General features: G+C 38.0%; 1 protein-coding gene across 1 annotated transcript; it reads left to right on the top strand.

Annotated features, from left to right (window-relative positions):
- Positions 1 to 1,527: 1,527 nt before the first annotated feature.
- Positions 1,528 to 2,704, top strand: LOC110938244. The gene is made up of 2 exons (XM_022180703.1): positions 1,528 to 1,999; positions 2,424 to 2,704. The coding sequence occupies exons 1-2, from the start codon at positions 1,612 to 1,614 to the stop codon at positions 2,537 to 2,539; spliced, it is 504 nt and encodes a 167-aa protein (XP_022036395.1). The 5' UTR covers positions 1,528 to 1,611; the 3' UTR covers positions 2,540 to 2,704.
- The last annotated feature ends 14,742 nt before the right edge of the window (positions 2,705 to 17,446 follow it).

Here is a 17,446-nt window from a genome sequence, read left to right as displayed (position 1 = left end):
GTTAAATGCCATTTTAGTCCCTGTGGTTTGGGTCATTTTGCCAGTTTAGTCCAAAGGTTTCATTTTTAACTTGTGGGTCCAAAAAGGTTTCACAGTTGCCATTTTAGTCCACTGGGTTAACGTCATCCATTTTTTCTGTTAACGAGAAGGCCAATTCGGTTATTTTATATGACTGAATTGCCCTTTTAGTTAACAGAATTACATACAAAATGACCAAATTGGTCTTCTCGTTAACAGAAAAAATGGATGAAGTTAACCCAGTGGACTAAAATGGCAACTGTAAAACCTTTTTGGACCCACAGGTTAAAAATGAAACCTTTGGACTAAACTGGTAAAATGGCCCAAACCACAGGGACTAAAATGGCATTTAACTCAAAAATAAAAAAATTGTGATTGGTTGAAAGGGGTTGGGACCCACCATTAAACCTCTCTCCCTCCTCATTCCCTCTTCCCGCATCGGTGAATATATACCGAAAAAGTGCAAAATTTCGGTGACTCAAACAACAGAGGGTGGTCACCGATCGGTGAATCCAACTCACCGCAACAAGTCCCCGCTATTATACCCCTCACCCTTAAAAGTAGGGTGAGCAAACTAACTGTCATAACCGATAATCGAATCATAACTGGCATAATTGAACCGATTTTAACCGATAACCAATATAACCGATGGTTATGAAGCTTTGGTTAACCGATATAACTGAAACCGAACTGAGCTTGTAATATTAAGTCTATAATTTGATACAATGAATTTATGTTTTACAATAACCATGTAGAAATTTTTTACTAAGAAAAAAGTATGTTAGTAACAAAATAATATTGATGTAGATGCCCTTATTTTGATGAAGGACCGAGATATTATGATCGTATGAATCTTCTATATAACACCGAGTACATGATTACTTTGCTAAAAGAAATCCTACATCGGTAGCTTAACAAAAAAAAAAGAAAAAAAACGTAGTCTTCGTTGGCTTATGAAAAAGACCCAAGTTAAGTCCAACATGATGAGTTTCATTCTTATTTTGTAGGCCCCATTAGTATAATTTTCTAACTTTATCCTAAAAGTTAGTTTTAGTTAAAGTTTTTTTTGTTAATAACCAAAATTAACCGAAACCGAATCATAACCGAAGTTTGATTATGGTTATGGTTAAGAAAATCCATAACCACACAAGCGATTATGGTTAATGGTATTTTTTGAAAGATTGGTTATAAACTTATAATTAATGGTAAAAACCGAATTAAACCGGCCCATACACACCTACTTTTTCATTCAAATGCGGAAATTTTGTTTTAAAATATTAAATCCATGTTAAACCAAACACCAACTCATGTCTCGAGGCTTAATGGTCAAGCACTCAAGCCTCAAGCTATGATTATTTGATCACCCTTTCACGAAGGCCCAATCATGGTTGGGCCCACATGTGAATCTTGTTAAACCCAATAACATATCGGGCCCACAATGTGCCAGCTCAGATATTGTAGAGGACCCACCAAACTCAACACACATTTAAATACATCCTCTCCCTCTTTCACTCTCTCCTTCATTCTGATTATAAAAAATATCTCCAACAACTTCGCCGGAGGAATTCCGGCGAACACGTTGAACCTCCGCCAATGGAAAACTCCAAACAAACACCTTCGATTCTCTCCAAGCAACGCTCGTGGTCACCGGACATCCACCGCGACATCGAATGGCAGAAACTTAAAAACAATCAACGACGTCGTTTCCGCCACCGCCGGAGCAAGAGCATCGACGGTGCTGCTACTGACACTGACATCACTGACGATGACGTCAAGGAGCTCAAAGCGTGTTTTGACCTAGGTTTCGGTTTCCTTCCGTGTACCGATTTGGATCCGAAACTCTCGCATGCTTTTCCGGCACTCGAATTTTACGCTGCTGTTAACCGCCAGTATAATAGTAGACTCCTGTCAAGGTCCTCTTCGTTAAGCTCCGATTCTTCGTCGAGTTCTTCGTCTCCGACCTCCGTGATTATCGATCCAAGTAAGCAAACTCAAAATCACTTTTCTCGTCGTTTAAATGATTAAATAATCAAATCTCGTTTGATTTAGTGCTGTTTCGATTCGATTTGATTTGATTTGTTTAGCTGATGATTTGTCTAATTTTTGATTCGATTATTTGATTAAATCTCGTGTGAATTAATGCTGATTTGATATGTTTAGATGATAATGAAGTAAACAAACTCAAAATCACTTTTAATTCAAAGCACTACAATGAATTTGTTCAAACGATCAAATCTCATTTAATTTAATGCTGTTTTGATTCGATTTGTTTAGGTGATAATTCAAGTAAACGAACCAAAAATCTGAAAATTACCTTTGGATGCACGAAAATTAATTCGTTTAAATGATTAAATATTAAAATCTCACTTAATTAATTAAATGCTGTTTTGATTTGATTTGATTAGGTGATGATCCGCAAAAAGTGAAGATGAGATTGAAACAATGGGCGCAACTGGTTACATGTTCAGTTCTGGAAAGTTCTTCTTCACAGCTAGCGAATAACAAATCTGTTGCAGAATAGAAGAAAGAGGTGATCAAGTAACAGCATGTGTACATATTAAATTGAATGAAAAAACTTCCTTTGCTAAAGAAGGAATCAACATCTGATTCTATCTAATCTAATTTGGTAGAATATTTCTGCAATCATTGAATGATTTTTTTTAACTTTAACATGTATTTTTGAGCATCTAAGTTTTGATATATGATAATACATGATTTAAGGAAAGGATAATGTTGATGATGTACATAATTTAAGAAAGAATATTAACCAGAATTGTTGTAAATATATATATACATAAAATAAAGTTGATGATAACATGCAAGTAAGTACATGCATGCTAACAATATGTTTTGGTTGGTTATTTGTTGCACATAACATACAAATGATATGTAATATATTTACATGATACAATGTTATTCAATCACTATGGAGTGTTTGAGACTAAAGGCGTTCATAAATTGTTGAAATCATCCTAGCCAAAGCGAGTCAAATAGTTGCTTGGCTTTAAATATATATATTATTCGGGTTACGGTTTGGAACTTGAAACCGGGAGCCAACCATGTAAATCGAGCCGTCCGTATAATTTTACATATTTTTTTCATTTTAGAAACATGATGTTATTATATGTGTTATATATGTATGAGTATGACCCATCTTATCATTTAAAAAAACTTATACAAAAATTATGATGTCTAAAAGAAGTTGTTCTAAACCGTCAAACCACCAGAACCACCGGCCGACACAAATCAACTCGACTGGTTTGGTTTGGTTTGTCTTTTTCTAAAATTATAGTTAGCGATTCGGCCAAGAATTTGTTGTAAAAACCGACAGTGACTATTTGAGATTTTTTATTAAAACTGATTATGAACTGCAAAAATGATAAAATAGAATCAACTTTAAAAGTGTTTAATGTTTATTTAAACAAACTATTTAACAAATTAACTTTACTTATTTAACAAATTACTGAAATTAGTTTTATTGATATGAGTTATTTCTTTCTTATTGCTTATTTATAAAGTAATAACTAGATAAGCATTATCTATAATCAACCCCAAATACCGTATACATTAATTATACACTATATAAATTATCAACTTTTGTGTGCATTAGGAGTTGTAAATTATGTTTGGGGAGTTTTACAAAAAAAAAGTTGATTTTATACTTTTGGTCCAAAAGCATTTGATGTGTTATTTTTAACCCAAAACTATTTGGGTTACAACTTTTAGCTCTAAACTTTTTATCTTTTCAGTTTAACCTAATAACTTTTTTACTTTCAACTTTGGTCTCCTGTACTTTTCATATTCTGCAAATTTTTCGTTTTACGCTTCGTTCTAAATTTTGCAAGTTAACACGGCGCAACGTGCGTGTGTGGTTCAACATTTTTACGTTCCGTTTTACGCTTTGTCATAAGTTTTGCGAGTTAATGAGATGCAATGTACGTGTGTAGTTCAACGTTTTTACGTCGTCTATTTTTTTCCCTGTTTGACAAGTTCGTCATAACGTGCGGGTCCTAAATCGACTTAGTTATTATTTTCTATGTTTTACGTTTCAGTCTCATTTTTTCGCCGCAAATTCAGTGTTTGTGGTCGCTGGCGATGGTATGACATTGATGTTATTTGACATGGTTTTATGCCCCCCGTCGCAACGCGGGGGTGTTTTTTCAAAGAAAAAATGGTTATGCATATGGTTGTTGTAACCTTATCTTTGAGGGTTTTTAAAAAAAATTGATTTTTTTACTTTTCACTCAAAAGTATTTCATAAATAACTGTTAACACAAAACTATTTGTTTTTTTACTTTTAACCCAAAACTTTTTATCTCTTTTGCAATTTATCCTCACAACTTTTTTTACTTACAACTTTAGTCCTTTATAGTTTTCAATTTCCGCAAATTTTTCGCTTTATGCTTCGTTCTAAATTTTGTGACTTAACACATCGCAACGTGCCTCTTTGGTTTAACGTTTTTACGTTTCGTTCTAAATTTTGCGAGTTAACACGACGCAACATGCGTGTTTGGGTGAACGTTTTTACATCGTTTATTTTTTCCCGTTTGACAGGTTCAACATAACGTGCGGGTCCTAAATCGACTTAGTTAAAACTAAAGAATCCCCGCCGCATTGCGGCGGGTCTAAATTCTAGTTTTACTTATTTAACAAATTAATTTTATTGATATGAGTTATTTATTTCTTATTGCTTATTTATAAAGTAATAAGTAGATAAGCATTATCAATAATCAATCCCAAATACCGTATACATATAGATAGATAAGCATAATAAGTAATAATCAGTCTCATATACCCTCTTAAGATAACTAGATAACTATATTGATGAATAATAGACTCGTGTCATAAACATAAATTATGTTTGTTTGAGTGATAATTTATTTTGATAATGATAGTTAAACAATTTTATTATTCGTTTCCAAATTTAGCTTGTTTGTTAATTTAGTAAAACTTAAAAATAAGCATATATTTTCACTTATTTTTTCAGTATCTATACTATATAATAAAAGAAACCACTTTAAGGACACTTGTCATCGTATTAGCTAATCTCTTATAGATAATTATAATTTTAGTTTAATCTATTCAAATTAATTATAAAATAACCCTCCTACTAAATATTATTTATTTTAATATCTTATATTATAGATAATGCTCTTACTAAATATTATTAAAATAAATAATATTTAGTAGAAGAGTTATCTTATAATTAATTTAAAGAGATTAAACTAAGCGTAAAATAAAATCTATACATATAATAAAGTAAATCAATGTGTGACACGTGTCATTCATTGGAGGCGTCTATTTTTTCGTTTTCCCGCCTTTCTTTCATATTTATCTTCTAACAATTTATCTTTTAATTTGTAGATAATATTAAATACAAAAATATTTTAATAATTGTAAATAATATATTAAATAGAAAAATGTTTATCTGATAACTATACTCCTTTTATTGAAGTTTTAAAGGGTTTCACGCTTTTTTGCACCTTGTCTTTTATGTTTTAAATTCTAGGATTTGGCTAAAACACACTTTGCCATTAATCACATAATTTTTTTGGATTTATTAAAAATTCATGACTATATTATATACTTATAAGCTTGAATATATATGTCAAACTTAAAAATTATTCTTCAAAAATTCAGTAACATCTATACTCAATATATAGTGACACATATCATTTATTGAAGACACATATTTTTTAAGTTTTCCCGCTTTTCTTTCATATATATCTTCTAATAATTGTAAATAATACCAAATAGAAAAATGTTAATTGAATACAAAAAATATAGGATAACATCAAATGTATATCGATTACTTAAATGAGTATACACATGTATGAGATTTTTTTACTATTATTATTAGTTTCATTATTTATCAAATATATATAAGTGTTTCCGTCTTTGATTTGCATTTACAAGAAATATTTATTATAAAGGGTCGGCTCAACCATTTTAGAGGCCTAAAGCAAGTTTCAAAATCGGGGCCCTTCTTGCCTATTTTTTTTCTTATCCAAAAAGAATAAACGACGGTCGATCGGCCTAAAGGAGATTCAAACCCAACCCCTTAAGGTACACAGATGACATGCGCGCCAACTGGGCTACAACCTTTTAATAACAAGGCTCATACCCATATAGTATATAATTTTTTTTTTTAATCTTGAGGCCCTATACATTTGGTGGCCTGAGGCCCAAGCCTCAAAATACTTGGGCTTGGGCCGACCCTGTTATTACAGTTTAAATTGTTCAACCCGTGTAACACACCGGGAACTAACCTAGTAACTACATATAATATATGCCAATTATATGTTATAATTACAAGGTGGTACTTTTATCGGGTTAGTGGGTTTGAACTAACTTGAATACAACTCATATATTTATTCATGTCATATATCTGAACCATAATTCGGGCACCTTTAAAACTATATGAGACGGTCCTGTTATTTATAATGTATCTGGACATGACACGTTTATAAAGCTTTATGTGTTTTTACTCCAAAGTTAAATGAGAGGGACCTTTTATTTATAATGTATCTGGACATGACACGTTTATGAAGCGGATTGATCCATCTAAATCCCTAAATGACTATGTTTCCATTTACATGTTGTACACACAAAAATGTGCAAATTATTTGAATGAATAAAAAGAGAAAAGAGTTCTGTTTTACACAAGAATTGCAAGGAGTTTTTCACTTTCACGTGAAAATAGTTGCCAAAATTTGTTTTATTCGTCTTTAACCACTATCCAAGAAATAAGAGGACCACTTTCTGCTTTCATTAAAAAAACCCAAAACAAATTATCATTTTCTTTTTACCTTTTTAGTTGCCACAATGTGTCACGCATCTTTGATTGTCAGTTATCTTTTTCCATTAAAAAGTATCCTGAGTTAATGTTTTTAGTTATTTTCTATAAACTGAGATGTGTTTTTTTCTTGTCTTTAAAAACAATGTTTTCTTTATGCTTGTTTTTATTTTTAAATTAATTGCATTCGACATTTTTGTTTTCTAGACAAACAAGTTTCTTAGAACAAATAATATTTGTGAGTGTAACGCTAAAAAGAAGACAAATTGCACGCAAAAATAAAGATGTGCAGTTGAATAAAATTAGTAACAATTCAAAATGTATACAAAATGAATATTACCAGATGAATATTACCCACTCGCCCACTATCTCCTTTTCTAATTTCCTCATTAAATTTTCTCTTCTGAATGCGTTTAACTTTTGGCACCATTGTCTTTAAATTTTCACCCAACTGCCTTTGAGTCAGACCCGGGTTGGGTGTCGTATCAATACTACCTGCCCGGAGAACTGACTTGTCCTCAAATCGAGTAAAAAAAGCTCATGGTGACCCATGCGGACCTATGTTGAAAACCCGATGTTGTGTCTCCATTGGCTGAGGAGGCGTATCAAGGTGACCCTTTTTTAAAGTTGATAGTGAGACATGTGGAGGTGTCAGAGCTGCTGTAAAGTGTTGCAACATGGCAGATTTTGTAGGAACCGTTCGCATAAATAAATAAAATAAACAAATTTTTATTACTGATTACAATGCAAAAATGAAGAAAGCAAAATTACAATACAATTACAACTGAAATAAAACCAAAATACAAGAATGGGGTAGAAGGAGAATGGCGGAGGCACGTGTCCACACGCTTCCCTTAAAACAAATTCCGAGTCTCCCAAGAGTACTCGTTTTGTTTCCCAGGGTACAACAGCCGAAGCAGCGTACTGCCGGAGTTCGCCTACAACCCGAAGGTTACCTTGAAAATTGCTCGAGAAAGATCAAGAAGCTTTTGAGAGAAAGTGGTGTTTGCTGTTGTGTTACTGGTGTTTGTCTGCAGTGGGTATGGAGCTGTATTTATACAGCTCCTGGTTTGAAACAGCCAAAAACGAATTAAATGAGAGGTTTAAATTACATTAAACGTCTTCAATGCAATTTAATACGTCATTTAATTCTCAGTCAAAGCCTATTAACTCGTCAGTTACGAAGCTGGACTGAAACTGCACTGTCATTCAATGCTGGAAACTTCTGCGCGCGCGCGCGCCCAGGTCTGCACGCCCATGCGCGGTGCGTCCTTTTGGCTCACTGCCATGCGCGCATGCGCCACGTCACCATGCGCGGTGCGTCCTCTTGGCTCAGGTCCATGCGCGCGTGCGCCACGTCACCTGTGAGCCTATACGAGCGCGCCACACAGTCGCTCGTATTGGCTCACTTTGGTGCGCCGCGCACGACACAGTAGGACCCATGTACCATGCACGCAACCGCGCGCCTCCGTGCCATGTGTACTCGCGCGCGCATGCGCATGACTGTCACGTCATGCGCCGCATCACCTACCACTTGGTCCTTGCAACCCTTGTGCTCCACCACGCGCGCGCGGTCAAAAATACAAAGGCGGCTCTCAAGCGGCTCGCGGTGATGCGAAGTGCAAAGTGCGCCATCAAAGCGCCACGTCGCCCACGCCACGCGCGCGCGCGCGAGTGAGTGTGTGCGAGTTAGGGTGCTCCGCACCCTTCGCGAGGACACTAGTGTGTGCTTACATGAAACAATAACGATGGAGAGTTCCACCTTAAATACCCATTTAAGTTCCATCTCTCCTCCTATGTGGGACAAGGTGCTACTTTCCCTTTTGTTTCAGCATTCAATGTTTCAAACACCCAACTTTGAGCATCGATATCTCTTTCATCTTAGCTCGGTTTTGGACTTGGTTTAGTTCGTTGCGAAGCTCTTCCAACATAGAACACAAACCCACAAATAAATACATAAAACCCGCTCATTTTAGTATATTTATTTCTAGTCCAAAATAGGAAAAAATCATTTTCCTATATTTGTGAAAAATGCTATTTTCTCATATTTTTCCAACAATCCCCCACATGAAAAATGCTATTTTCATCAAATTTCCAACAATCCCCCACATGTATGGAAATGGATCTTTTCCTTACACTTTTCAACGATAAACTTCGACAGTTGAGTATTGCAAGATAGGTAGGTTGAAGCCTTTGAACCTTCTTTTGTGAAGCGCACTTAGCTTACTAGCGGTGTGTAGATGCGATGTCCTTGAACATACCCCCATTTGTGTAAACGACAATACACTTCACACAATACTCTCCCTGGTTTGGCCAACTCCTCATTGTCGTGTCCTATTATGGTCCTGGAACACTAGCCTGGTTCTGCGAGAGCTCTAGGATTTGCGCACCCCACAAATCCATTTGAAGCGACCCCACTTCTCTCTAACATAGGTGATTCCCATGAATCATTAAAAGCATCATGGTTATTTGATTTCCCGAAATCATTAACCTTAATATGCTTAACCTCACTTCATGTCACTGATTGGAATGGACTAGGAAGTATATATAACTCCCTTTTATTTAGTTTGGGGTACTCCCCCACAGTGACTCCGTTTTGGTAATATGATTAAGTTGTCCTATTGAACTTAGATCTTGGGATCTCCAGTCAACTAAGTTAGGTTTCCCTCATATTCCCATTTACCACCGGCTTTAGTCCCATTCCTCTTGACGACGTTTCTACTAACTCTCTGCTTAAGCCTTTTGTAAACGGGTCCGCAATGTTATCCGCTGATCTCACATAATCAATTGTGATAACACCCGTTGAGAGTAGTTGTCGTATCGTGTTATGTCTACGCCGCATATGCCTTGATCTGCCATTGTACATCAAGCTTTGAGCTCTACCAATCACTGATTGGCTATCACAATGTACACATATGGCTGGTAAAGGCTTTGGCCATCTTGGAATATATTCCACGAATTGACGTAGCCATTCCGCCTCCTCGCCTGACTTATCCAAGGCGATAAATTCGGATTCCATTGTGGATCTTGCTATTACCGTTTGCTTAGAAGACTTCCAAGCAATAGCAGCTCCTCCAAGTGTAAACACGTAACCACTTGTTGATTTGGAATCTTTATTATCCGATATCCAGTTTGCATCAGTGTATCCTTCGATCACTGCTGGTTGTCGGGTATAATGCAGTCCATAATCTCTTGTGTATCTTATGTATCTAAGCACCCTCGTGATAGCCTTCCAGTGATCCGCGCACGGATTGCTGGTGTATCTACTTAGTCTACTCACCGCGTAAGCCAAGTCGGGTCTAGTACATGTCATTAGATACATGAGACTGCCAATAATTCTTGAATACTCTAATTGAGCAACTCCATCTCCTTTATTTTTCTTGAGATGTTGGGAGGTATCAACTGGAGTTCGAGCTACACTCGTATCTCCCGAGTTGAATTTTTCAAGAATTTTATCCACATAGTGAGATTGACTTAACACAAGACCTTCTTGGGTTCTTATGATCTTTACTCCAAGAATCACATCCGCTAAACCCATGTCTTTCATGTCAAATCTCGCTTTCAACATGCTTTTAGTAGCTTTGATAATTTTATCATTACTCCCAATGATAAGCATATCATCTACATAAAGGCATAATATCACATAACCTTCATTTGTGTCTTTGAAATAAACACATTTGTCGCACTCATTTATTTTGAAACCATTGTCAATCATGACATGATCAAACTTTTGGTGCCATTGTTTTGGTGCTTGCTTCAAGCCATACAAAGACTTGACGAGTTTACATACTTTACCCTCTTGACCTGGGGCGGAGAAACCTTCAGGTTGCTCCATGTAAATCTCTTCTTCTAAATCGCCATTTAGAAATGCGGTTTTAACGTCCATTTGGTGAACTTCCAAATTTCTTAAAGCCGCTATAGCAAGAACCAATCTAATCGAGGTTATGCGCGTCACAGGCGAGTAGGTATCAAAGTAATCTAGACCTTCCTTTTGTCTAAATCCTTTAATCACCAACCTAGCCTTGTATTTATCAATACTTCCATCAGTTTTCATCTTCCTTTCGAATATCCAACGATATCCAAGTGGTTTGCAACCAGGTGGAAGATCTACTAACTCCCAAGTATGATTTTGCAATATAGAATCTATTTCATTTCTTATTGCTTCTTTCCATTGAGGTCCTTCTGAAGAGGAAACCGCTTCGCGATATGTATTGGGCTCGCCCTCAACCATATAGCTAACGAAGTCTAGACCGAAGGATTTTTCAACCCTTGGGCTTTTACCTCGCCTGCGATCACATTCTTCAACCTCAGGTTGTTCATGTGTCTTATCATGAAGTGCCTCCTCAACTGGTGTAGATGAACTTTCACCTACTTCAAAATTAGGTGTTGATGACGTTGCATGTGTTTGTCTTCTCAAAAGAAACACATTTTCAAAGTAAGACACAACGTTAGGATTCACCTCCATAATAGTGTTTACGTGTACATCAGGATTCTTGGACTCATGTACAAGAAAGCGATGTGCACTACTTTGATGCGCATACCCAATAAATATGCAATCAACAGTTTTGGGTCCTATCCTAAGAGCCTTAGGAGGTGGTACAATCACCTTTGCTAGGCACCCCCACACTTTCAAGTATTTGTATGAAGGTTTCTTCCTTTTCCATAACTCATATGGAGTTTCATCTCTCTTTTTGAGTGGTATCTTGTTCAAAAGATAATTCGCCGAGAGAATGGCTTCCCCCCACAGTTCCTGGCTCACCCCAGAACTTATCAACATGGCGTTCATCATTTCTTTCAATGTGCAGTTCTTTCGTTCCGCCACGCCATTTGATTGTGGAGAATAAGGAGGTGTACACTCATGTACAATGCCACTTTTTGCGCATAAATCGGCAAAAGGTGCAACATATTCGACTCCTCGGTCGCTTCGCAAAGCTTTTATCTTCTTTTGAAGTTGATTCTCAACTTCATTTTTATACAAGATAAATTTACTTATTGCTTCATCTTTACTTTTTAGTAAATATACATAGCAATATTTAGTACTATCGTCAATAAACGTGATGAAGTACTTATTTCCACCTGTTGTGGGTGCCGCTTTTAAATCACAAATATTAGTGTGAATTAAATCAAGGGGTTCGGTTATTCGTTCAACCGATTTTGATGATGATCTTGTAAGTTTGGATTCAACGCATGTTTCACATTTATAGTGTGAATAAATATGGAATGTTGGTATACAATTTAAATTGATTAAACGGCGTATTGAATTAAAATTAACGTGACCTAATCTACCATGCCATTTATTCGATTCAGAAAACTCAAGCATATAAGTAGAAGTAGTAGCAATTTTATTCATGTTCTTGACAGCCATTACATTCAATTTGAACATACCATTTTGGGCGCCCTTGCCTACATACATTCCTCGTTTAGTTAGTATAAATTGATCACTCTCAAAAACTAAACGAAATCCAAACTTGTTAAGCAACCATCCCGAGACTAGATTCTTGTGCAAGTCTGGGACATACAACACGTTGCTTAGAGTGAGCTCCTTCCCCGAAGTCCACTTCAAGATCACCGTTCCTTCACCCATGATGTCAGCGGTGGCTGCATTTCCCATATACAGCTTCTCTTCTCCAGAAAGCGCCTTGAAGGTGGTAAAGAGGCTTTTGTCTGCGCAAACGTGACGGGTCGCGCCCGTATCAACCCACTATCCTTTTGGAGTGTTGGTCACAGTATTGACCTCATCCATCATTGCGCTTTTGTCGGAAATCATTGCCACCATAGGCATTCCGTCTTCATCCACCATGTGTGCACGCCCACGCTTTGGTTTCTTGCATTGGTTAGCCCGATGCCCCGGCTCGTCACAGTTGTAACAAGTCCCTTGGAACGTTTGAGGTTTCTTTTTCACAACCCCTTTATTCGGTCCAAGGTTGCTAGCCTTTGCTTTCCCTTTGTCCTTTTCCCCTTGCCCTTCGCGCCCTTAGAGGATTGCCCATGCTCAACCAAATTTGCGCTAGCAGAAGTTTGCGCAAGGCTGCCTTTTAGGGCAATTCTATTGTCCTCTTCAATCCGAAGACGAACAATAAGGTCCTCTATAGTCATCTCCTTTCGTTTGTGTTCAACATAATTCTTAAAATCCACCCAACTAGGAGGTAACTTTTCAATCATCGCTGCCACTTGGAATGTCTCGCTAAGTACCATTCCCTCAGCATGGATGTCATGTAGTATAATTTGCAACTCTTGGACTTGGTTCATAACAGTCTTGTTATCAACCATTTTGAAGTCCAAGAAACGGGCGACAACAAATTTCTTTCTTCCCGCATCCTCCGTTTTGTACTTTTTCTCTAAAGACTCCCATAACTCTTTGGAAGTCTTGATATTACAGTACACATTATACAGTGCATCCGAGAGACCGTTAAGTACATAGCCTCGACATATGAAATCCGAATGCTTCCACGCATCTACCGCGCACTGTCTTTGTACGTCGGTCTCCCCTTCCACAGGTTGGGGAGCGGTTTCCGTCAAGAACCTTGCAAGGTTCATGGTGGTCAGGTAGAAGAACATCTTCTGCTGCCACCTCTTGAAGTGTAGACCCGAGAACTTCTCGGGTCGTTCAGCGTGATTGGCCACTGTGGACGCTCCCACAGTGGTGGCGTTCAAGGGGGTTCCTGTCACAACACTCGTGTTGTTAACGTTGACATTATCGGTCGACATGCTGAAAATTAAAATTTTAAAGTTTAGTCAAAAAATCTGATTTACGCAAAAATCAGAAGTAAACTAGTAAATTTTAATTTACCACAAATTTACTGTTTAGGCTTCTAAGTCCAACTTTGAAGACCAAAACAAAAAATTTTTAATAATTATAACTTACTGATTGGCTTCTAAGTCCAACTTTGAAGACCAAATCAGAAAGTTTTAGCAAATTTAAGGACAATTCTGAAGTAATCCAAATTGTTTTCAACCAAAGTCGCTCCTTTGAAGAAGAAAACAAAAAAATCTGTTTTTAAAACACAATCTGAGTGAATCAAAACTGGTTTGAATCACAAAACAGAATGGTTTTGATTACACGAACGGTTTTAAAAATTTGTTTTAAGATTGTAGGAACCGTTCGCATAAATAAATAAAATAAACAAATTTTTATTACTGATTACAATGCAAAAATGAAGAAAGCAAAATTACAATACAATTACAACTGAAATAAAACCAAAATACAAGAATGGGGTAGAAGGAGAATGGCTGAGGCACGTGTCCACACGCTTCCCTTAAAACAAATTCCGAGTCTCCCAAGAGTACTCGTTTTGTTTCCCAGGGTACAAAAGCCGAAGCAGCGTACTGCCGGATTTCGCCTACAACCCGAAGGTTACCTTGAAAATTGCTCGAGAAAGATCAAGAAGCTTTTGAGAGAAAGTGGTGTTTGTTGTTGTGTTACTGGTGTTTGTCTGCAGTGGGTATGGAGCTGTATTTATACAGCTCCTAGTTTGAAACAGCCAAAAACGAATTAAATGAGAGGTTTAAATTGCATTAAACGTCTTCAATGCAATTTAATACGTCATTTAATTCTCAGTCAAAGCCTATTAACTCGTCAGTTATGAAGCTGGACTGAAACTGCACTGTCATTCAATGCTGGAAGCTTCTGCGCGCGCGCGCGCAAGTTATCCTGGTGCGCGCGCGCCCAGGTCTGCACGCCCATGCGCGGTGCGTCCTTTTGGCTCACTACCATGCGCGCATGCGCCACGTCACCATGCGCGGTGCGTCCTCTTGGCTCAGGTCCATGCGCGCGTGCGCCACGTCACCTGTGAGCCTATACGAGCGCGCCACACAGTCGCCCGTATTGGCTCACTTTGGTGCGCCGCGCACGACACAGTAGGACCCATGTACCATGCGCGCAACCGCGCGCCTCCGTGCCATGTGTACTCGCGCGCGCATGCGCATGACTGCCACGTCATGCGCCGCATCACCTACCACTTGGTCCTTGCAACCCTTGTGCTCCACCACGCGTGCGCGGTAAAAAATACAAAGGCGGCTCTCAAGCGGCTCGCGGCGATGCGAAGTGCAAAGTGCGCCATCAAAGCGCCACATCGCCCACGCCACGCGCGCGCGCGAGCGAGCGTGTGCGAGTGCGAGTTAGGGTGCTCCGCACCCTTCGCGAGGACACTAGTGTATGCTTCCATGAAACAATAAGGATGGAGAGTTCCACCTTAAATACCCATTTAAGTTCCATCTCTGCTCCTATGTGGGACAAGGTGCTACTTTCCCTTTTGTTTCAGCATTCAATGTTTCAAACACTCAACTTTGAGCATCGATATCTCATTCATCTTAGCTCGGTTTTGGACTTGGTTTAGTTCGTTGCGAAGCTCTTCCAACATAGAACACAAACCCACAAATAAATACATAAAACCCGCTCATTTTAGTATATTTATTTCTAGTCCAAAATAGGAAAAAATCATTTTCCTATATTTGTGAAAAATGCTATTTTCACCTATTTTTCCAACAGATTTTGAAGGTTCTGTTGGTACCCATTGAAGTTTATGTATCTTGTCATGTAACTGTCCGAACACGATGTGATGTTTGGCCTAGAGATTAAAAATACGAACATCTATGGTTTCACTTGAGTGATTACTTGTAAACGCTATGATCTGATCCATATCTTCGGTGCCCTTGTTCATGGAAAATACTTTCAAAACCGATTGAACACCCAAAATTATCTCGGATACAATGTCGTTATTACTAGATCTGTTCCACATCAACTTTTCCTTGTGCAGGTCTTCTTGCTCATCACTTTTTCCTTGATTTTTTCCCGATTGTTTCTCATTAGTTATTTCAAAATCATAATTCTCATAAATTCGTACAACTATAGACACAGAATGGTCAGCCATTATACTCTCCTATGCCACCATGCTCTTCCAATCCTCATCTTCTTTTTCACGGTAACTGCCATCTACGATCATCTGAATCTTGATTGGTGCAACATCACCCCTTAATTAAGACACTATGGCGTCGAGGCGGGATGCGATTACCACTAACTAGGCAACAAATTTGTCACACCCTGATATTTTATTACACCCGGTGGGCCTGGATGGGGTATGCGTGACGAGATTTGTCACACCTCCAAAATCCACACGCGGAGTACCACCGCTTGGAGGCGTGACATGACCAGGATCAAGCCATCAATCATATTGAACATAGCATAATATAAATAAGATAGTTCGCAAAATCCAATTCAATACAATTGATGTTCTAAGCCAAACATAATTAAGTAGCGGAAGCATAAGTATGTAAACCCAAAATAAATCATAAGTTCAAATATTCGAAGCGTTAAACATAGTATTCATGATCTGTGCTCCACAACGACCTGCTCCTTCCTAGTGCAAGCTCCAAAAGTACCTAAGGTCCTGCAAGGCATGCAGCAGAGAGTCAACAACTAGTTGAGCGAGTTCACAGTTAGTAGTTCAGTAATAGTATAGTGTGAGTAGTAGTATGTTCGTTTGTTATGTCAGGTATCGTATCAATTTCCATCGCGGCCTCCCAGGCAGGTATGCGAAGATATTAGGGGATGTTTTTCCCAAGTGTTCTAGACTAGGTTTATTTGTATCGCGGCCTCCCAGGCAGGTGTACGAAGATTAGTAAATTTAGTTCGCGGCCTTTCTAAGGCAGGTGTGCGAAGTCAGTCATAATATCGCGGCCAACCCTTGGCAGGTGTGCGAAGATCAGTTCAATAAGTGTTACTAGTCTAGCCGTATCTTATTGTTAGGTTCTATCATCTGAGTATACACAATAATTCATCAAATCCCATTCCCACCCGGGAACCCCATGCCTTGGCTGTGTGAACTCACCTTGGGTTTGCTCGGTATGCTAAGTATGTGCTCGAAGTAAATCAATCACGTCCTAAATACGTACGTATGCATAATCAGTTTATATCCAAGTTGTTCACGTATAGGTATAATCATAGAAGTACTAGTATGTAACCGTTATCACATAAGTCATGCACATCACTTAACAGCAGTTACTTAATACAGTTAACTTCTAACAGAGTCTAACTAAGTTACTGTGCAGATATTCAAGTTGGCGAAACACATGTTGACGAAACACATTCTGTTTCGTCAACTACCCTCGGCGAAACAAGGTTCTATTTCGTCAAACCCCCATTGGCGAATCAAAATCCATTTTCGTCAACTGTCTTTGACGAAACACTTCCCCTGTTTCGTCAATATCAGTTCCGCCAAGTTGCCTATTTCGTCAAGTTGTCAGTTACGTCAACAACAGTTACAATTTCAGAAACCCTAAACATGCTAACAGCCGTCAACAACATTATCGATCAAACAACAATCATGCAGCAATCATAGGATCATCATCTAATCATCATCTAATCATCACCTAATCATCAGGAAATCATCATAATACTAATACCCATCGTGATCCCTAGTTTATGCGTACACCAAGCCGATTAACATAGTATGTCTCATTATCGAACCCTATTAGCATGCCATCAACATTCAGATCTCACCAACAACATTCTAATCGATTTGACAATAACAACCATTCCGATTAAACATCAAGCAAGTCGTTAAAATCATAACATTAATCATTAGTCGATAACCCTAATCATACAAGTTGTGTAAATCGCAGATTATCATGGTA

This window comes from Helianthus annuus, chromosome 4 (genome assembly GCF_002127325.2).
Source record: "Helianthus annuus cultivar XRQ/B chromosome 4, HanXRQr2.0-SUNRISE, whole genome shotgun sequence".
Classification (NCBI taxonomy): Eukaryota; Viridiplantae; Streptophyta; class Magnoliopsida; order Asterales; family Asteraceae; genus Helianthus; species Helianthus annuus.
Note: the sequence above shows the minus strand (reverse complement) of the source record. Positions and strands in the feature narration are given on the sequence as shown.

What these genes read in the sequence shown, in the direction of transcription:
- LOC110938244 (XM_022180703.1), top strand. Translation starts at nt 1,612, where the DNA reads ATGGAAAACTCCAAACAAACACCTTCGATTCTCTCCAAGCAACGCTCG. An exon ending in CTCCGTGATTATCGATCCAA is followed by an intron (nt 2,000 to 2,423) that starts GTAAGCAAACTC and finishes TGATTTGATTAG; the next exon opens with GTGATGATCCGCAAAAAGTG.